We start from the raw sequence: 21,375 nt of genomic DNA on the forward strand, positions 1-21,375 counted from the left end.
CATATGAAATCTATTGGTTTTTATCACAATATAATAGTCAGCCAGTCAATAAGCATTTGCTACATACTTACTATGTGCCAGGCACTATGATAGGCACTGGGGATACAAGCAAAATGAAAAGCAGTCCTGGGTCTCAAGGAGCTCACCTAAATGGACAGACAACTATATACAAACAAGATATACACAGGATTAATTGGAGATAATCAACAGAGAGAAAGCACTAGCATTAAGAAGGCTCAGGAAAGGCTTTGTGTAGAGGGTAGGATTTTAGCTAGGTGTTGAAGAAAGTCAGGGAAACCAGAAGATGGAGATGAGAAGGGAAAGAATTCCAGCCATAGGAGACAGCCAATAGAAATCCAGGGAGTCTGGAGATGGAGTGTCTTGTGCAAGAAACAGCAAGGGGGCCAGTATCACTGGACCACAAAGTATTGGCAGGGGATAGGAGGTAATATGGTATAGAAAATGTAAAAGGTAGCAGGAGGAAGGGTTACAAAGAGCTTCGAATGCCAGAAAGATAGGGAGGTAAGTTGAATGGGGGGTGGGGATGGCATGATCAGATCTCTGTTTCAGGAAGATCAATTTGATAGCTGAGTGGAGGACTGCCTGGAGAGGGGAGAAATTTGAGGAGGGGGGGACCAACCAGCAGGCTGTTGCAGTAGCATATGTATGGAGTGGTGAGGGCCTGGGTTAGGACCAATGTCAGAAGAGAGCAGAAGGTAGACACATGTGATGTTATCAAGACAGAATTGACCTAACTTAGCAACTAATTGGATATGGAAGTGAGGGAGAGGAGTCCAGGATGCCATCTAGGTTGCAAGCCTACGTGATTGGGAGGATGGTGGTGTTGACAGTAACAGGAAAATTAGGAAGTTGGGAAAGCTTGGGGAGAAAGTTGAGTTCCATTTTTGACATGTTGATTTAAGATGTCTACAGGACAACCCATTTGAGATGTCCAATAAGCATTTGGATGTGTGAGTCTGGAGATTAGGAAAGAGGTTAAGACTGGATAAATGTATCTGAGAATCATCAGTATGGAGATAATTGAATCCATGGCATCTGGTGAGCTCACCAAGTGAAACAGAATAGATGACAAAGAGAAGAGTGTCCAGGACATAGTCCTGTGGGTCATCCCCAGTTAGTGGGTGCAACCTGGATGAAGGTCCAGCAAAAGTGACTGAGAAGAAGCAGTCAGAGAGGTGGAAAGAGAATAAAGAGGGAGTAACATCATGAAAACCCTGAGAGTCATGATCAACAGCGCCACAACCTGCAGAGAAACAAGAAAGAGGAAAACAGAGACAAGACCATTGCGTTTGGTAAGAAAGATATCACTGGTAACTTCGGAGAGAGCCATTTCAGTTGGATGATGAGATCAGAAGCCCAATTGGAGTGTGTTAAGAAGAGAGTGAGAGGAAAAGAAATGAACTGACTGTAGAAACCCTCTTTGTAATGTTTATTTTTAAAAGGAGTGAAGCAATAGGTACATTTGGAGCTCTGATGAGATATGTCCACTACTGTGCAAGACTGCATGGGCAAGTTTATAATTATATGATCCCTCCTGTGTAAAATCAAAGGGGTTGAATTAGATAATTCCCCACCACCACCAGAAAGAGTTCACAGGCTTCATCAGATTGCCAAAGGAGTAGATAATGCATAGGGGGGAAAAGTTAAGAATCCCTAATCTAGTTCAATCCCCTCATTAAACAGATACAAAAACTAAGACTCGCAGAAATATGGTGTAGTGGGTAGAGCACTTAACCTGAAGTCAAAAAGACCTGAATTCAAATTCACCATTAAACACTTCCTAGCTTTGTGACCTTGAGCATACCACTTAATCTTTGCTTGCTTCAGTTTTCTCAACTGAAAAATGGAGATAATATCATCTATCTCCTGGGGTTGTGAGGATAAAGTAAGATAATATTTGTAAAGCACTTGGAACATACTAGGTGCTGTATAAATGCTGGCTATTATTATTATTATATACAGTGATTTGCTTGAGTTCACACAGATAGTATCAAGGCCCGTATTTTGGGCAACGTCTTTTGATCTTACGATTTTTTCCAGACTGTTACATGTCTTATAAGCAGTACTGGAGCTTAAGATAGAGGAAAGGGCTAAAGATATAGCTATTAATGATACCAATATACAGGCCCCTGTGCAACAATTCTGTACTAATGGGGTCCTAGAAATAGTTATAGTGCACATAAAAATATAAGTAACTAGAAGGAAAGAGAAAGCACTTCAAGCTGGGGCCTGGGCAACCCCAAATGAAACATTATCCAAGAGCATTACTAATGCAGACAAATTGTATTACAACTTTTTTCTTTATAACTCAGTTTTGGTATACCTTAGGAGGATTCTTGTACTCAGTAAGATACAACTACAGAATATGATGTGTTGGAGCCAACTCTAACAGGCACGTTAAATTTTCATTGTGAACATTTATATCTCAGAAATAGGCAAAGGGTACAAATTCAAGTTTGCTTGCTTGCTTTATATATGTGCTTGTTTAGTTGATTATGTAGGCTTAAGAAAGTGATAGAGAAATTATTAATAACCAAGATTAAACTTAAAAGTATGTTGTGCGCAAAGCAAGTTGTTAAACATTTACCAGTGCACCCCAAAAGTTTAAATCTCATTTAAGCCACCTAGGCCCCTATCATCTGCCTCATTAAGATGTTCCCTTAGGACAGCGCAAGACTAGGTCTCTGCAGTCGGTGGAAGGAGGTTGGCCCTTTTCTGCTCACTTCCAGGAATGGCTGGTAAGGCGATGGGGATAGCGAGCAGATCGTCTGGTGGAGCTGGGCCAATCCAAGCTTCTGAAGAAGGAGAATAGAGGCAGGGTGTGGAAGCGGGGGTAGGCAGAACAACCTTGACCTCAGACCTCTTCCTTCTCCCTCCTTTCCACTCCCCAGACGAACCCAACTCTCTCTTCTTCCCATTTTGCCAGTGCCAGCCAGAAACTCCCGCCTTCTAGGTGGCAGGCAAGAGGGAATTTTCAGACCAAGAGCCGGGTCAATCATTCTCTCATTTACGTGAGGTGGGGGCTCCTCTAACTCATTTCATTTTACGCCTCAGTGCGAGTCTCCCTTGGGCTATTGGGAAGGTGAAGTTGGCCAAGGCCCCGAGACAGCGAGGGCGTCCCCCTCCAGCACACCTGCCCAGGACGCCCCACTCTCACGGCCCCACCCCATTCCCCACTGGGCCTGGCTCCCCTGCCCCTCCCCCTTTCCCCTGCCAGCTCCCCCCGCCCCTCCCCGCCCTTCACCATCCTCTGGCCCCTAGCCTCCCTCCCCGCCCCCTCTCCCCACGCCTTGTGAGCGCCTCTGCCTGCCTGGCCCAGGCCAGAATCACATGCCCCGCCGGCTCTGTCTCAGTCCAAGCCAGCTCCTTCCCGCTGTCCTGCTCACAACTTTCCCCGCTGCTTCTTTTGCGCAAACTTGTCCCACAGCGGGCAGATCGGAGCCTTGGTCGCCGGCGGGACCCAGCTCGCAGTGCGTCCCTCGCGCCGCGAGTTTTGGGCTTCCCCGGCTCCCAAGGCAGTCTGGTACCCCTCGCTTCCTGCCTGCAGAGTTTGGGATCAGGGTGGGCTAGTGGGGGGCGTCGGGAAAGTTTTGGTTTGCTTTGCTTTGCCTTTTTAAGTGAGTGTAGAGAGAAAGGAGGCGAGTTTGAGAATGATGAGGGCAAGGGACGCTTGGGCATCCCCTCTGGGGCTCGCCTTCTGGGTACTGAGCCTGGCTTTCATCGGGGAAGTGGCTGAGGGGAGAACACTCGAAGATCAGGATTATTACATCCAGGAGATCCTGAACCGAGATCATTACTATGCCTTCCCGGAACCCGATGAGGAGACTACCACAGAACAGCCCAGAGAGGAAGCAGAGGAACTGGGGCGCCCTGAAGAGAGGCGGCAGCCCCCCAAACTCAAGCCAGCCAAAAAAGAGTTAAAACAGAAGAAAGCCAAGAAGGAAAAACTGATGCTTGAGACACCTCCAGGTAACTCTCTCATTTCCCTCCTCCCACTCCCGCAAACCTCTATTTTCTCCTGCGCCTAAACCATTAATGAGAAGGGGCTAGTAGAAGGATGCTGACGAGATCTTTCTTCTAAAGACTAAACTTGTGGGAAGTTCCTGGGTATTTTCTATCACCACCATCCTATCTCACCAAAGCTAGCTATTCACAGAAATCCAATAATTAAACCTGACTCTGGTTTCAGCAAATGTTTTCTTTCCCTCTTGTTTTGGGACTTTTATGCTGCAGAGTGCAATGAGAGGACAGCGTTCCTAGATATTTCAAAACGCCCCAGAAAGACTTTCCTATTGCTTGCAAAATTATGGTTTTGTGTTGAGTGAACTAGTGAACTTCATATTTGTTTTGGAGGAGTTACGCTTTGATTTCACTAGAAAGGCTTCCAGAAAAAGAGACTTGAAGTTTTAATGAGACAATCTCTTTAGCTTCTTCTCCTCTCCCCAGACTCCACCCCTATCGGGAATGTCCATTTTAATTCTTAGGAATCTTATGAAAATCTCTAGAGTAATAGCAGGGGTATCCCAAGATGAGGTATTTGGGATAGTGGTGGTGGGAGGGGCAGCAAAGATTTTCATCCTGGGTTCCTTAAGGCAGCTAAGTGATACTATGGCTAAAGTGCTGGAATGGAGTCAGGAAGATCTGAATTCAACTCCTTTCTCATGAACTTACCAGCAGTATGACCCCTGGCAAGTCCCTTTACCTCTCTGCCTCCGTTCATTCTTCTGTAAAATAAGGTAATAATAGCACTTACCTCTCTGGGTTCAAATGAAATAATATTTGTAAAGTGCTTTGCAAACCTTAAAATGCTATATAAATGCTATTACTAATAGTCAACTTGCCATCAGTATGATTTTACCATAAGCGAGGCATTATTCTAGCTGTAGAAATAGCCTGACTGACTTGGAATTAGAGTATCTGGGGTCTAGTCCTTGCTCTACCACTTATTAAGTTTTTATAATCTCAGCCAATTCATTTAACCACTATGACCCTCAGCTTTTTCATCTGTAAATTATGTATGTGTTTCCTACCTCATAGGACTTTTGTGAGATTCAAATTACTTAATGTACCAAAAGAGTATATTTTAATGTATTAACTGTTTTTATTTTCTTGGGAGATAATGGGTATTGGGCATGGTTGTCAACAAATGAGATATAGCAGCAAAGAAAGAAAATTAATGGGGGGAAATAGATATTTAGGCAACACTAATAGAAGCATAGTGTCCAGAACAAGGGAGGTGATAATCCAAATGCACAGTGCATTGATGATGAGATGGACATCTGGAGCATGATGTTGGCAGGAGTCACATTTTAGAAAGGCCATTTATGGACTGGAACGTGTCCAGAAGAGGGCAAGTAGGAACTCAAAGGGCCTCAAGATCATATCCCAGGGTTGGCCGAAGCACAGAGGATGCTTAGTCTGGAGAAGTAAAGATTTGGTAGAGACTTAAAATTGTCTTCAAGTATTTGAGGGGTTGTCTTGGAGAAGAGTGATTGGATTTGTTCTACTTGTCCCTCAAAAGCAAATCTAGGAACAATGGGAGGAGGGAGGTAGAAAATGCAGAGGTAGAATTCTTAATATAAAGGTAATCTTCCTACCAATTAGATATGGTCAAAAGGGAGATTGGGGTAGAGAGAGTTTCCTTATTCTGTTTGGTTGAACACTTGTTGGAGATGTTGGAGAAAAGACTCCTGCTCAGGTATTGATGGGACCCGATGATCTCTGAAGTCTCTTCTGACTCTGAGACTCCTATGGGCTGAATTACATAAAAAAGTCATAAGCCTCATATTCAAGACCCTCCCCATTCTGGCTTCATAGCATGCTTCTCAACTGATTTCATGTCCTTGTGCACTTCAGGCATAAAGGAATACTAGACGTTCCTCTTTTCCCCATGATCTTTCCCTGCTCCTGTATCTGAAACAAAACTCCTTCCATATTTAGTCAATACTGATATCCATTTCCTTCTTCAAGATCTGGGTCAAGGCCTCATTTCTAAAATATATAGAGAATTAAGACAAATTTATAAGAACACAAGCCATTCCCCAATTGATAAATGGTCAAAGGATATGAACAGACAGTTCTCAGATGAAGAAATTAAAGCCATCTGTAGTCATATGAAAAAATGCTCTAAATCGTTATTGATTAGAGAAATGCAAATCAAAACAACTCTGAGGTACCACATCACACCTATCAGATTGGCCAACATGACAAAACAGGAAAATAATAAATGTTGGAGAGGATGTGGGAAAATTGGAACGCTAATTCATTGTTGGTGGAGTTGTGAAATGATCCAACCATTTTGGAGAATAATTTGGAACTATGCCCAAAGGGCTACAAAAATGTGCATACCCCTTCGATCCAGCAATAGCACTTCTAGGGCTACATCCCAAAGAGATCAAACAAATGGGAAAAGGACCCACATGTACAAAAATATACATAGCAGCTCTTTTTGTGGTGGCAAAGAATTGGAAATTGAGAGAATGCCCATCAATTGGGGAATGGCTGAGCAAGTTGTGGTATATGAATGTAATGGAATACTATTGTGCTATAAGAAATGATGAACAGGCAGACTTCAGAAAAACCTGGGAAGACTTATATGGTCTGATGCTGAGTGAAGTGAGCAGAACCAAGAGGACTTTGTACACAATAAGCAGCCACGATATGCAATGACTAAGAATGTTAAACTGAACCCTTCTCAGCATTAGGAGGACCTAAGACATCTCCAGAGGCCTCGGGAAGGAAAATACTGTCCACATCCAAAGAAAGAACTATGGAAGTCGAATCACTGTCATTTATTTTTACCTTCTGTTGAGTTTTGTTTCATCTTTCTGATGATTCCTCCTATTGGTTTTAATTTTTACTTACAACTTCACTTATGTGAAAATATGTTTAATGGGTATGTAAATGTAAAGCCTATGTCAGATTGTGTGCCATCTTGGGGAAGGTGGGGAGGAGAAAAAGGGAGAAAAATTTTCAACTCGAAAGCATATGGAAAAAATTTTTTTAAAAAAATTATTAAAAAATAAAACAGGAAAAAAAAAAGATCTGGGTCAAATGTCAATTTCCATAATGCTTTCCCCAATTTCTCCCACCTCCTTTAGCCTAAAACTGATACTTCTCTAATCTCTTAGGTTGCTCATTTGAGTAACCTCTCATACACTTCCTCATTAGTCACCTTGCATTGTATTTATATATGTCCCATCTCCCTAATAGACTGCAAACTCTTTGAGGACAAAGGTTCTGCTGTTTTTCTTCTCTGTATCTCCATTGTCTAACTTGGGACCTTAGTGTCCACAGTAAGAATTTAATGAGTATCTGTTGAATTTGTCCTTAATTTATCTTAAATTACAAAATTCAAGAGATGGTCTTCTAACTCTGGTTTTTAGCAGTTGGCAGAGCAAGTCTGCATTCATCTTATCTACAAGGTTTGTGGTGACTTATAATGTTTTGTCAATCTGGCTTGGGATCTCATGGAACAGACATAGCTTCACACTCTACTGTTAACTGCCTGGTGTATTGATTATATATATTCTACTGTTGACACTCTCACATGCAAAGAGTATACAGGGGAAGAAATTTGAAGTATACTTTGCTTTACTGCCACTCCTAGATTCTTGGAATCATAGAATTTGAGAGCAAGAAGGAATTTAGGCAACTCCTTGATGAATGTCTATTAAGACATACTTGATAAGTGGTCATTGGGCTTCAGCTTGAAGACCCCCAAATATAGAACCCATTATCTTCTTTTTCTGTAAATAGTATTTTCTTTTTTTTTTCCAATTACATGTAAAGATAGTTTTCACCATTTATTTTTTATAAGATTTTAAGTTCCAAACTTTTTTCCTTCCCTCTCACCCCCACTCCTCTAGATGGTAAGCAATCTAACATAGGTTATACATATGCATGTGCATATGCAATCATATTAAACATATTGTGAGAGAAGAAACAGAACAAAAGGATCCCATTATCTTCTAAGTCATTCCATGCTACTTATGGATGTCTCTAATTTTTAGAAAAATTTTTTTAATAATGACAAACCTACTTCTATTCATTGTTTGTAGTTCTGTCTCCTCTGTGGCCAAACATAAACAGTCCAATTCCTCTTGCGCATGGAAGCCCTGCATATACTTGAACATGGCTGTTATGTCTCATCTCCTGGGTTTTCTCTCGGTAGATGGGCCTGTGGGTGGCTGGGTGGGACCTGGAAGGTGACCAGGATTGTTGAAATATTTCTATTTTTTCCCTTCATCCTCCTACTGAATCACTGCTTGTGACTGTTTCTCTGTATTAATCAATATTCATTCTCTGCTCTGGGAAGTTGTATCAAGGTATCAGTAATTCTATTTTTTAAAGCTCTGAGCTCCCAACCAGAGACAGTATACTGGCAAAACACCTTAGTGTTACATCTGTTTTTCTTGGTTTGATGAGAATATTTTCCACCACCCTCAATGCTTTCTCCCAACTGCATTTCCAATAAGTATATCAAAGGCTAATTTTCAACACTGTTTAAAAGGACAAAGTAATTTTCTATTCTAAGGAAAGGCAAGTAGACTTCCCATGTGCTGTAAACAAAAAATGTTTCAGGCTACAACTTGGGAGAACAAAGGAAAGGAGGTATAAGATTTTTGCCAGGAGTCTATAGTTTGTGTAGCAACCCAGAATCTGTCCCAATATTTTGTGAGGGAAACCACAACCAGCCTTAGCCCTAGGGTCCAGCACCTTCCCTTTTGTAAGAGGTGCCTCTAGATGAATTCATCATCTTTTAGCTCCATGTGGTTTTCCAAGACATCTTCTTTTCCAACCCTATGAGCTTTCCATGCATCTTTTCAGGAACTGGGTTTCTTTCCCTTTCTCTTATTTTTTGGTGGGGTTGTAGAAAGCTTTTGCAAGTACCAAGACAGTTAGTAACCTATGAAAATTTTGTAAAATGATGTCTACTTGACAAAATTGTATAACCATTTGGAAGTGAGTGTAATCCCAGACCCACTAGCAAGGGTAGATTGTTTATGAATAGGCTTTGCCAAAATTCACCCTGGTTGATTTGCTAGAGACAGCAAATGCTTAATGGGGAGAAACTTAAAAAGCAGTTCTTGAAAGCCTAGGGCTTAATTACAGAAAAGGAGTCACTTAAAGGAGTTAAGCAAACTATAAAATTTCAACCACACCAGGCGATCTCGTCATGAAGTGTGAATGAGTTCCTTGAATGATCCCAGATAGAATAATGTCATTGACAGTGCCCTCTGGTTAAGCCCTGATATATACAGCACTCTTAATTAAGCTGAATAACAGTAATAACAGCTAGCAGTTACATATCACCTTAAACTTTGTAAAATATTTTACGACTATTATCACATTTCTATCCTCACAACAAGTAGGCTGGGAAGTAGGTGCTATTATCATTATTACCCCTATTTTACAGATGAGGAAACTGAGGCAGACAATGGTTAAATGACTTGCCCAGGGTCACACAGCTAGTAAGCATCAGGTGGGATTTCAGCTCAGCTTTCAGGTGACAACAGGTTCAGTGCTCCAGCTCTATCCACAGCACTACCTAGCTTTGAGATGCACACTAGTAGTGGCTCATGAGCTGTATAACTTTAAGAGCTTTGGACCCACTAAGACCCTTAGAGTCTGAGGTAGCAGCCCTCTGGGAATACACCTTGCAAGATCAAGTTAGAGGAATACCCAAGAATGAGTGTTATATCTTCTCCAGGCCAAACACCCATAGCTCTTTCCTTTGATCCTTAGGACAAATCTCAGTCTTGGTCTAGTCCTTGAAAATGAAGCAGCACATGTAATCAGTCTTGGAAATCAGCCTTGCCCAGAAGGTGGGGTAATTCTAAGTGGCCCCTCATGGTTGGGGCTGGCACTATTTTATACCCACAATGATGAAAGGAGCTGGTGTCCTTTTCAAATGTTCTGATCTGAGATAAGCAGCTCCAGATACCTTTGAATGTGTTAATCATGAGTTGGCTAGATAAGGATGAACACAATGTTTAATTGGTATAGTTCCTCTGGCGTTCAGAACTTCACACATAGACTCATCACTTGCTAATGCTGTGTGCATTCTTCCTCTCCCTTGGAACTCCTTCACCCTTCTCTTCCCCTCAAACTGTTCCCTGTAGGGGAAGGGGCCTAGTCTGACAAGACTATCATATGATACAACAGAGTTGTTTACACTCTTGGTTTTTGGAGTATTGTCAGAATCACAGAATTTTCTAGCAGAAAAGGATCTAATTCAACCCCTCATTTTATAGATCTGAAAACTGAGGTCTAGAGAGAGGACGTGACTCACTGGTAGCAGAGTGTGTTATGGCAGAGCTGAGACTCAACTCTGGTCTCTCTACTTTTCTTGCTACTACATCAGGTATGAAAGAGGCTTTCCTTGTTTCCTCACTTTAAAATTTATTCATGAATATCAGGCAAAAATACCACATGGGAAAACAAACAAACAAACCCCAAACTTTAAGATGGAGTTGCAATCTTGGTAAATATTTGCTTTTATGTTCTGGTCCTACTTGCAGTTTGTAGACAAGCTCCTGGGAATTGCTAGGTTGTTTTGTGGGTAAGACAGATTTGAAAAGCAGGGTCTCAGGTTTATGTATTCGGGAAAGATGTGTGGTATGCTAAGATCAGAAAAGGCAACACTGATTTAATTACGTGTATCTCTGAGAGAATTGGGGGAAATCCAAAGCTTTCCTGTTTAGTGGGTCATACAATTAGAACTAAAAGGGACCTTTCACTGGAGAGGGCACCCAGGCAGAACTGGGATCATTCTTTCATTTTAAAGGAATTTAAGAATTGAGGTCCCAGAGAGAGATTTAGTGTCTTGAAAAACCAGAATTCAAACGGAGGACTTCTGATTCCAAACCCAGCACTCTTTGTACTGCGCCACCTTTAAGCTGACAAGGATTTGTCTGTTTAGCCCTGTGCTGACGCAGTGAGGGTTTGAAGAGGAGACTAGAAGGAGGTCCACACAGAGTCTCCTTGGGAGAGACAGTTCAGTTCATAAATACTTGTTACATGGTCACTGTCTGCAAAGCACTGTTCTGATAAACAGGACACAAGCCCTTATCTGAAGGAATTTACAGTCCAATATAGCAAAATAATATACACAAACAACTAAGATATAAGGAGAAAGGAGATGAGGACAAAGGAGAAGTACAGGCAAAATGCTATCAAACATTTAAGGAGGAAGAGATCATTTTCAATTGAAGGGTCAAGGAAGACTTCCTGGAGGAGATGGCCTTTGAATTGATTCTTGAAGGAAGGGAAGGACTAAACACAGGGAACCACCAATTAATCTGCTTTTGTTCTGTTTTATTTAAGTGCCAGCCCACATAGTATAAATAATAAAATCCTGGAGTTAGAAAAAAACTTAGAGGTCCATTTGTACAACCTTCTGCTTGATATATGAGTCTTCTCTACAACACCTCTAAGGAATGATCATCTAGCCTCTTCTTGACTACCTCCAGTGAAGGGGAACCTATTACCTGTCAAGTTAGACACTAATCAGTCATAGCTAGTGTTGGGAAGACTGCAAAATCTTCATGTTCAGTAGTTTCAGTTCAAATCAGCAAGTATTTGTTGTAAGGCATTTCCAGACTGCTCTAAGTGTTTAAACAAGTTCTTTCTTTGTATTGAGCTGAAATTTGCCTCTATATACCTCCTTCTGGTCCTAGTTCTTCTCTTTGGGGATTGGAGTCTGATAACCTCCCACATGATAGTCAGACTTCTGAGTAGATGAAGACAGTTTCCATGTTTCCTATTTGTATGGTCCCCAAGCTGGTCAGATGAAATCTGGAATGTCATGGTTTGCTCTAGGGGGCCATATCTTGAGCATGAACATTGAAAAATTGTAGTACACATAGAAGATGGTGACCAGGAGGAGAAGATGCAAAACTATCAAATAAAGAACAGTGGAAAATATACGGAATGTCCAGTCTGGAGAAAAGAAGATGGGGGATATGGGAGCTGTCCACATTTTGTTGTTGTTTTTTTTTTTTGTTTTGTTTTGTTTGGTCTAGGCAATGGGGTTAAGTGACTTGCCCAGGGTCACACAGCTAGTAAGTGTTATGTGTCTGAGGCCGGATTTGAACTCAGGTCCTCCTGAATCCACCACCTAGCTGCCCCTGCTGGCCACATTTTTGATGGGTGGGGAGGTATATCATATGGTAGAAGAATTAGCCTTACTTTTTCATCACTCAAGGATATAAAACCAATTGCCAGAAGTTACAGGAAATTTCATTGCCTAATTCCATGGTGAGTTAGTAAACATCTATTAAGTGCCTGTTACATGCCAGGAGCTGGAAATACAAAGAAAGTTCAGTCCCTCCCCCTAAGAAGCTCATCCTCTAAAGTGGGAGACAACATGTAAACAACTATGTGCAAACAAGCTACACACAGAATAAATTGGAGTGAGTCCTCTGTCACTAGAAATGTCTGTAGAGGAGTTGGATGATCATCTTTCAGGGATATCCATCTATCGTCTATCAATCAATCCATCTGTCTATCCATCCATCTCTCTCTCTCTCTCTCTCTCTCTCTCTCTCTCTCTCTCTCTGTCTATTCATCCATCCATCCATCCATCCATCCATGCATCCATCCATCTATCTGTCTGTCTGTCTGTCTAATAGAGGATATTTTTCTACGTGGGGAGGAAGAGTGGATTAGATGACCTTTAAAAGCCTTTGTATCTAATAAAGTCTATGTTATTATAAAATGATAGCACCAGACTCTAGTCATGAGACTATACTCAGTCACTAAGCAGTATAACTTTGGGCAGCTTTCTGTCTCTCTCTGAGACCCAGTTTCTTCAGCTGTACTTCCTCTGCCTACATGCCAGGTAGGTAAGCATGCTTTCATGTTTTGAGGAAAGTGATTTCTAAACTAATATAATAAAAAAGAACCCTTTGTCCTGGAATTGGAGGACCTGAGTTTTTAAGTCTTGGCTCAGCTACTTCCTAGATGTGTGATCTTGGGTAGATCACTTAAAATTTTGGGGCCTCAGTGTCCTTATCTCTTAAATGAGAGTTAGGTTAAATGATTTCTAAGGTCCTTTCTCGCTTTAAATGTATGAGTCTACTGATATTTTATAATCATCACATTAGTACAGGGTTTTGTATATATTGGAAGTTTAATAAATTCTGGTTGGATAAATAGTGACCCCAAGTCCTTGCAATACACTGAAATCCTGAAATTATTTACAAAGTATTAAAGTATGTGGCATGGTTTTATTATTAAGCATTTGTATCCAAGTCATTGAAAATTATGTGTATGACACACATAATAATCCTCAATTAACTGGAACATTCCATTTGCTAATCTTTCCAGACCAATGGGATGCTATTTCATTATAGTTATTGGACACTTTAATGGCAAGTGAGAAGTTCATTCTCAGCTTGATTAGAAAGAGCAGCAGAGGACCACACAGTCTTGTGTTTATGGAATTTTGGGACCTCAAAGCACCACTAAAATTTTAGTAGACCACAGCCCAAAACAAAGTCCACACGATGCTCCCATGATGTTAAAAGTCTGTTTTAATGGTTTAAAATCCTGTATTGTGAGCCTAACAGTTTGCTATTATGTGAACATTTGCCTTCTATCCTTTAAAACCCTGACTCAAGTACTATCTCCTCCATCAAACCTTCCCCAAACTCCTTCTCTAGTCAATGAGCTCCCATTCCACTCCAATATTATCTTGAATTTAGGGCTCACATTCTTAATGCACTTAGCATATCTTAGTTTACATTTTCCAGTATTAATGTTATATACCCCTTTCCATGATAGCAGAGATGGTGTCTTATCAAAACCTTATAGAGTCTAGTATCATGTTTTGTGCACCATTTAGTAATTTCTGACTATCTATTTTTAATTCTTCCCAGTTAGGTTTTTCTGAAGCCCTGGCTAGAGTAGCTTGAATCTCGAGCTAATAGATTGAGATTCAGAATGAAGTTGAAAAGGTCATAATCGGCCTGAATTGTAGTTCCAGCTCCCCCAGTGATTCAGTCTGTGACTTTGGAGAGTTACTTCTCTTCTATGTACCGTAGTTCCTTAATCTGTAAAATAAGAATGTTGGACTAGATGATATCTTGAGATTCCTTCTTGCTCTAACAATCTGAGATTCCAGTGATTACTGCAGACTGATTTTGTGTGGTGCTCTTTCTTTGACCCTGAGCCATTATTAAACATAACAGTATGAGCCTCAAAAATGATTTCCTTTTATCAATAAAGACTAAGGTCAAGATAGTAAAATAATAAATAAAAATAAAAGAATCAACAAGATTTTAAACAAAAGTATTATCCCATCTTATGCCAAGTATCCAAGCATTACATATTCTAGTTGGCACATCCAAAATATTGCCAGACTCCACTTCTTGTGTTAATATCTTGGGAAAGTATTATGGCAACCTATTTGTTGTGAAGTAGAATTGGGACAGAGACAAATGGCTTTTTGGTGTCACAGGCTACACATACATCAGGTTCCTAGGAACCACTGCTCGTAAAGTAGGGGAAAACCATCTTCCTGTAGTGGTATCTAATTGTTTCGGTCTCTCAATAGCTACTAAATATTAAAAGATAATTCTTCTTAAACCAGGACATCATTTGAACTTTCTTAAACCAGGATGACTCCTTGTGTAATCAGAGATACTGTCTTACACATCCCAAATTGCACTGGCAGTGGTTCAGAGTGGGAGGGAAAGTTTATACTTATTGTTTCCTAGAAGTCACTGGGAAGAGCCCTACATCAGTATGTCCAGCCGATTGAGTTTTTCTTTGCTGAAGGGAATGTGGCAAGGCCCGTGGGCTCTGTCCTTAGAGATTCTAAAGAACTATTTGGTATTTTTTGGCCAAATTACCCTGGTAAGTGCCAAGGGACTGTAGTTCAAGTTTACTAGTTTGTTTTTCACAGCAGCAGGGATGATTTCGTAGTTGTAAGCATGGGCATTTTCTTTTTAATCACAGAAGCTTCGCCTATAGAAGCACATTTTAGATCAAGACTCCCAAAGCTAACAATTTATCCCTTTTTTTTTTTCCTCCAGTGATCACTCTGGCCCAAATTTAACCCAGAAGCACAGACTTTCAGATCTGAAAGGAACCTCAAAGGCCTAATCAAGGATCCCTCCCGTAACATACCAGAGAAGTAGCCATGTAGGATTTGTTTGAAGACCCTCAGTGAGGGAGATCTGCTACTTTCTGAGACAGGCTGTTGCATTTTTGAATACCTTATGTTATTTGCTAGGAAGTTTCCCTTTATTATATCAAAATTTAACTCTCCCTGCCTACCATTTCTACTTATTACTCCTACTTCTGTTATCAGAGGCCTTAGTTTTTTATGGTGTTTGATACCCAGACAATATAGATGATGCAAACTAAGAATTCAGAAACACCTTACCCTTGACCCCTGTCATTGAGTCACCTCCACTATGCTGGGCTTGGTCGCCATAACAAGGCAAAAACAAGAGTGGAAGTCTTCAAGTTAACTTCCTATGAATAAGCAAGTGACCTTACAGTCTGCCGTTCACAGCTCTGGAGCCTAATATGTAGAATTATAATCATGACCCTCATGGAATCATATCAAACTGACTAATACTGACTGGAGTAAAATTGGGGATTCTTGTTCTACTATGGGTTGGATTAGATGCCCTTTGTGGTTCTCAACAACTCTAAAATTCTGTGACTCTATTTGTTGTTCATGCCATTCCACAAGTCAAGGCTTTGACCTTTTACCTAATTAAAATAAACTTTTATTTATTTCTAACATTCCCCTCGGACAATAAAATTGATGACAATGTCAAGACATTCAGTCATTCTATGTGCTAAACACGCAGTGCTAGGTGCTAGAACAGCTACAAAGTGTGCCTCCTTGGAGCTTGTACTTTAGTGGGGGAGCTAAGATGCATACATAGATTATAGTACATATTAAAGAAATGCATGTGGAGCAAAAGTATTTTGAATCTAAATGAGAGATAGATAAATTCTGCCTGAGGAGGGAGATCAGGGAAAGCTCTCTGGAGGAGATGTCATGTGGATCAGGCCTTAAAGGGGAGGTAGGATGCCACCATCCTTCAGCTGATCTACAAGCACTTATTAAGTATCTAGTCTACTGGCCTGCATATTGGCAGCTTGGTGGCGTAGTGGATAAAACATTGGCCTTGGAGTCAGGAAGAACCGAATTTGAATTCTCTCTCAGATACTAACTACCTCCATGACCCTGGGCAAGTTACTCAGCCTTGGTTTCTTCATTTTAAGATGAGTGATAATAGTCTGACCTCACAGGGGTATTGTGAGGGTCCAGTGAAATCACATGTGAAATGCTTTGCCCATCTTGAATCTCTGGAGATGAGTATGGTGAGATGACTTGCTGTTCATCACATGCATTGCTCCATCTCCTGTTGCCGTGTCTGTGCACTGGATGTCTCCTGTGCAGACAATACTTTTCCTTCTAACTTACTGTCTTAGAATCCCTGATTCTGAGACTCAGTTCAAGCACCACCTTCTTCAGAAAGCTTTGCCTGATCCCTCCTGGCAACAAGTGCCTTCAACTTTGAAGGCCCCCTTCTATCCTCACATCGGTTTTGATTTATATATGTAAACTGCTTGAGGACAAGAACTTTTCCTGCTGCTTCTTTTTGTGAGGGTGGGGCTGAGTCAATCAGTTACCCCGGGGCCCTTGCAGTGAGTGTCATTATGCGGTGCCCCCATCCCTCAAGCAGCTTATAACATTTCTTTATCAATTAGTCATAGGCTTTAGTCTCAATATGGAAAAAGTACTTGATCAATTTAGATGCCTTTGGAAGCCATTAGATTAGAGTGTTGTATAGGAAATGTGTTCAGATTGGTTAAAGAAGTTTGCTCACACCCTGTCGTGGTCTATATAATAGTGACCTACTCAAGACTGAGAGATTCAAGTATCTGAGTGTCTAGTAGCACAGTAAAAACTTCCAGCTAAGCCCCTGAGAAGGAATCACTTCAGGAGTAAGGTGGGAAGAAAAACACTTTGCCCACGGGCCTTGGTTTCTTCTCTCTTCTCCTTCCCTTGTCTAGAGAAGGACCTCATGAACTTTGGAGTACCTTTTGATCTTCTGAGGAGTAGAGGATTTGGACAGGTAGGAGTAGCTAGGTGGCTCAGTGGATGAAGCACCAAGTCTGGAGTCAGGAAGACCCATCTTTGTGAGTTCAAATCCAGACTCAGATGCTTACTAGCTATGTGACCTTGGGCAAGTCACTTCACCCTATTTGCCTCAGTTTCCTCATCTGTAAAAAATGAGCTGGAGAAGGAGATGGCAAACCATTCTACTATCTTAGCCAAAAAAACCCTGCAAATGGGGTCACAAAGAGTCAGACATCACTGAAAGGACTCAGCAACAACACATTGGCATGTTATCAGTGTCTCTGGGACAGCAGCTGACAGCGGCGTCTGCATTGGCAGCCAAGGACGGACTGGACGCTGGGAGAAAAGGTAGATTCAAGGCTCTACAGGGATCCTTGCAGAATAGCTGCACTGTGCTTGAGACCTCTAGCAAAATGACTTAGCTTTTCCAAGTGTGCTCTCTAAGCTTGATTCCACAAGTCCCTGGACCCTCTCTGTAGTGACTGGAGAGCACATCTCAGACTTTTGAGCAGAAGAATGTTTTGCATCAATTATAATTCCATAGTAAATACCTGTTTCTAAAATCTAATTAAATTCTGGTTCACATCAATTCATAACCTAAGAGGAGGGAGCTTATGAGCTGTAATACCAGAAGGCCACCTTCAAGTTAAGAGTCCTGAGTAGAGAATGTCATAGCTGCCCTGTGGGAGCATCAAGACGTATGGTAGTGAATCTTCTTGAGAGTCATGCCCATTGATTAAAAATATAGCAGACATTGAACCATTTGAAGCCGCCAAAGACCTCCAGGGCTTGAACTTTATTTTATGGTGTGGTGGGGAAGAGGAGGAGCGTGTAGACATATAACTTGCTCATCCTCTTCCCCTCCACTACCCTTTTGAAAAAGAATCCCTCAAAACTATAAACAATAGAGCAGGAGCCTAGTATTCTGTCCTAGGTTTAGGGCCATGGTACTCCATGTAGATTTTAGGCTCTAGCTCCTTGTTCTGTTGGGATTGTGCCTGCTTTATGAGCACAGAATGCTTAGCATCTCCCTTTTGCCTGCAGAGAAGTTGCTGCATTTGAATAAGTCCCTACTTATCCATCCAGCCGTACACTCTTGATTTCAGGGACTTTCGCAGGTGGGCGGCTTGCCATGTTTGTTTGTGTGCCTGAGCCCAGAATTATTTCCAATCCCACGGCAGTTTTGCCTTTGGTACTGTGTTGTCACTGGGCTGGAGGGGGTGGAGGCCCAGGCACCAAAAAGAGTTGTTGTTTGAACAAACTTGGTTGTAAACAGAATTCTTTTGTGCTGTGGTGGTTGGAAGGGCTTGCTATACTTTTAACCCATGCTGTGTCTTCAAGTTGCTTTGGGTTTTGACTCACAGGGCCTGATCTTTAGGCTCCAGAAGGAAAATTATTTTCTCCTGAATCAGGTGGCTAGGGGTGGGAGTGGGAATTGGATTGGCAATGATTTTTTTGATTATATTGGCATTATCTAGGTTGAATATGGAATGCCTTGTTGAGGCAAAAATCCTGAAGGCTCCTACAGAAAATCCTGAGTAAAAGCAAATATAAATCAAGATCTCTGACAAGCCTACTTTAGACAGAGCTTCCAGGAGAATGGAGGTACCTTGAAATGGCTATACCAGTTCCAAAACTGCTTCATAAAGAAAAGGACTTCTTAAATAATCACTGGTATTTATTAAGCACCTGCTGTGTGCTAAGCACTGGGCTAAGCATTGGGTACACAGAAAAAGGCAAAAACAGCCCCTTTCCTCAAGGAGCTCATATTCTAAATGGAGGAGATAATATGCAAACAATTATGCAAATATTGTGTATATGTATGTGTATGTATGTATGTATACATACATATATAATGTATACATACCCATACTTTAATATATATATACACACATACACAGCATAATTATGTGTACATATAAAATTTATATGTATATATTATATATACTATAAGAGTACATATATATACATTTATATGTATGTACATTTGTATACACACACACACACACACACACATATATATATATATATATGTATGTATATGAGGTTATATTATTAGAGGTAATCTCAGAAGGAAGGTAGTCAGGGAAACAAGAAAGGCCTTTTGAAGAAGGTGAGACTTGAGCTAGTCTTGAAGGAAGCTAAGACCTGGAAGTGAGGAGGGAAAACAATCCAGGCATGAAGAACAGTCATTGAAAAGGCTGATGATCACACCTACCCATGGAAGTCATACTATACATACAAATGGAGAAAATGGAGAAGACCAAGTTTCCATGTTTGGGAAAAGGATTATTCTTTAACATGACTTCTAAATTATCAGGAAAATGTTTATAGGATGTGTTTCTACTTGCATGGCCTGAAATGACAGGCTTCTATAAATAAGTTGGGTTGGAGCTTTGGTATTGGCACACTGTATCTGTATCTTTTCTTCTAATTTGGCGCTCTTTTTGACCTTTACTCTAACCGGTTGATGATCTTGCAGCACCCAGACAGCTGATTCTGAAAAGACGCTACATCAGAAACGAGCTGCTTCCTATCAAAGATAGAACTAATTCCTTTCTTTTTCTTTCTTTCTCTCTTTCTCTTCTTTCTTTCTTTCTTTCTTTCTTTCTTTCTTTCTTTCTTTCTTTCTTTCTTTCTTTCTTTTCTTTCTTTTCTCTCTCTCTCTCTCTCTCTCTCTCTCTCTCTCTCTCTCTCTTCCTTCCTTCCTTCCTTCCTTGCTTCCCACTATTTTCTTCTGTACCCACCTTTCCATCGAAGTCACCAAATCATAGTCTGTATTGCCTTGATTTGAGGACTCTTGTCAAGTTCATCATCACACCTCCCTACTTCATCATCTGCAGGAGATATTGACAGGTGCCTTATGAGTGATCTTTTTTGTTTGTGTGCATCCCAAGCACAACTCAGTGCTAGAACCAAGTGTCAGATATTTCTTGTTCCTTCTTTGCAAAGGATGGAACCTACTAGGCCAGACCCTTTCTTCTCATTTCTGAGGAGAAATAGAAAGCTTTCCCTCCACTTAGCTGCAATTTCATTAACTTCTGGTTTGATTTACAACAAGAATGTGTATTTGGTTCAGTTCTTTCAGGATAATATCAACTTACTGTCTTTTGGACAGAGATGTTAACATCTAGAGTACTGACAGTTAAATTAATGTCTGTACATGGTCTAGGACAGTGGTTACCATTTAGTGGTTCTTGCTAAATTCTTTAATGGGACCTTGAGCAGCAAATAACTACGTAATTATGTTACAAGCATATTTTTCCTGAGACAAGCATGCATTTGTTTGAAGTATTATGTTTGTTTCTGCAGTGAAGTGAAATTGTCATGATTGTTGTCATTGTAGCAGGCACTTAATGAACAATTCTAAAATAATGTTGTGAGTGGTACATTAAGTTATTCTGATTGTTCACAACACATTTTGTTGTTGTTGTTTCAAGGGGGTTATTGTTGTTGAGTCATTTCGGTCATGTCTGACTCTTTGTGACCCCATTTGGGGTTTTCTTGGCAAAAATACTGGAGTGGTTTGCCGTTTCCTTCTCCAGATGAGGAAATGGAGGCAGACAGGGTTAAATGACTTGCCTGCCTATAGGCTCACAGCTAGTAAGTGTCTGAGGCTAGATTTGAACTCATAAAGATAGAGTCTTCCTGATTCCAGGCCTATCTTGACTGCAGTAATCTGTCCACTGTGCCATCTAGCTGCTCTGTAAGGGGTTAATGTAACTAAAAAGTTGGGACCCGCCACTCTAAAAACTGTGATTCTTAGAATGTTTCCTTTTTTTTCACTAATTTTTCAACATCATTGTGGAAATGAAAGGGGTCTGAGCAGGACTAAAATATAAGACTAGAAAATCCATGCCACATAGGCTAAGCTAGTTTTTCCTTTAAAAGGCAGTACAATGTTTTGAGATTCATTTGGTTCACAGAATATTTAGCACTCCTCAGACTTGACAGACTGCTATGTGTGTGCCTTCTTGACTGAGTCCCCATATTGAGAAAAGAGAGCTGTGTCCCACTGAACCAGTGCTACGTCTTTGCTGAATATGTGGTCTATGAATGTCTCATTTTGTTTGAGACCCAAGTCTCTGCTATCACATTGGCCTGAGTCAGGCTTGACTCAGAACAGCCTCTCTCCGCTTAGTGTTAGTCTGGTTCTAGGACGATGGACAAACAGTTACCAGTATTCAACATCTTCCATGCTTGATGGAACATACCAGAGCTTCTGGCCCAGTGACATTGCT

At 40.9% G+C, this 21,375-nt stretch overlaps 1 protein-coding gene across 1 annotated transcript in view; it reads left to right on the forward strand.

Moving 5' to 3' along the window:
• The first annotated feature begins 3,333 nt into the window (after positions 1–3,333).
• The window catches only part of CPXM2 (carboxypeptidase X, M14 family member 2), a 219,216-nt gene continuing 201,174 nt past the window's right edge, over positions 3,334–21,375 (forward strand). Inside the window, exon 1 of the mRNA XM_020964119.2 lies at positions 3,334–3,990. Within this exon, the coding sequence (XP_020819778.1) occupies positions 3,672–3,990 (319 nt within the window). The 5' untranslated portion in view covers positions 3,334–3,671. The remainder of the gene's footprint in view (positions 3,991–21,375) is intronic.

This window comes from Phascolarctos cinereus, unplaced genomic scaffold (assembly GCF_003287225.1).
Source record: "Phascolarctos cinereus isolate Bilbo 61053 unplaced genomic scaffold, phaCin_HiC Scaffold_3;HRSCAF=262, whole genome shotgun sequence".
NCBI lineage: Eukaryota > Metazoa > Chordata > Mammalia > Diprotodontia > Phascolarctidae > Phascolarctos > Phascolarctos cinereus.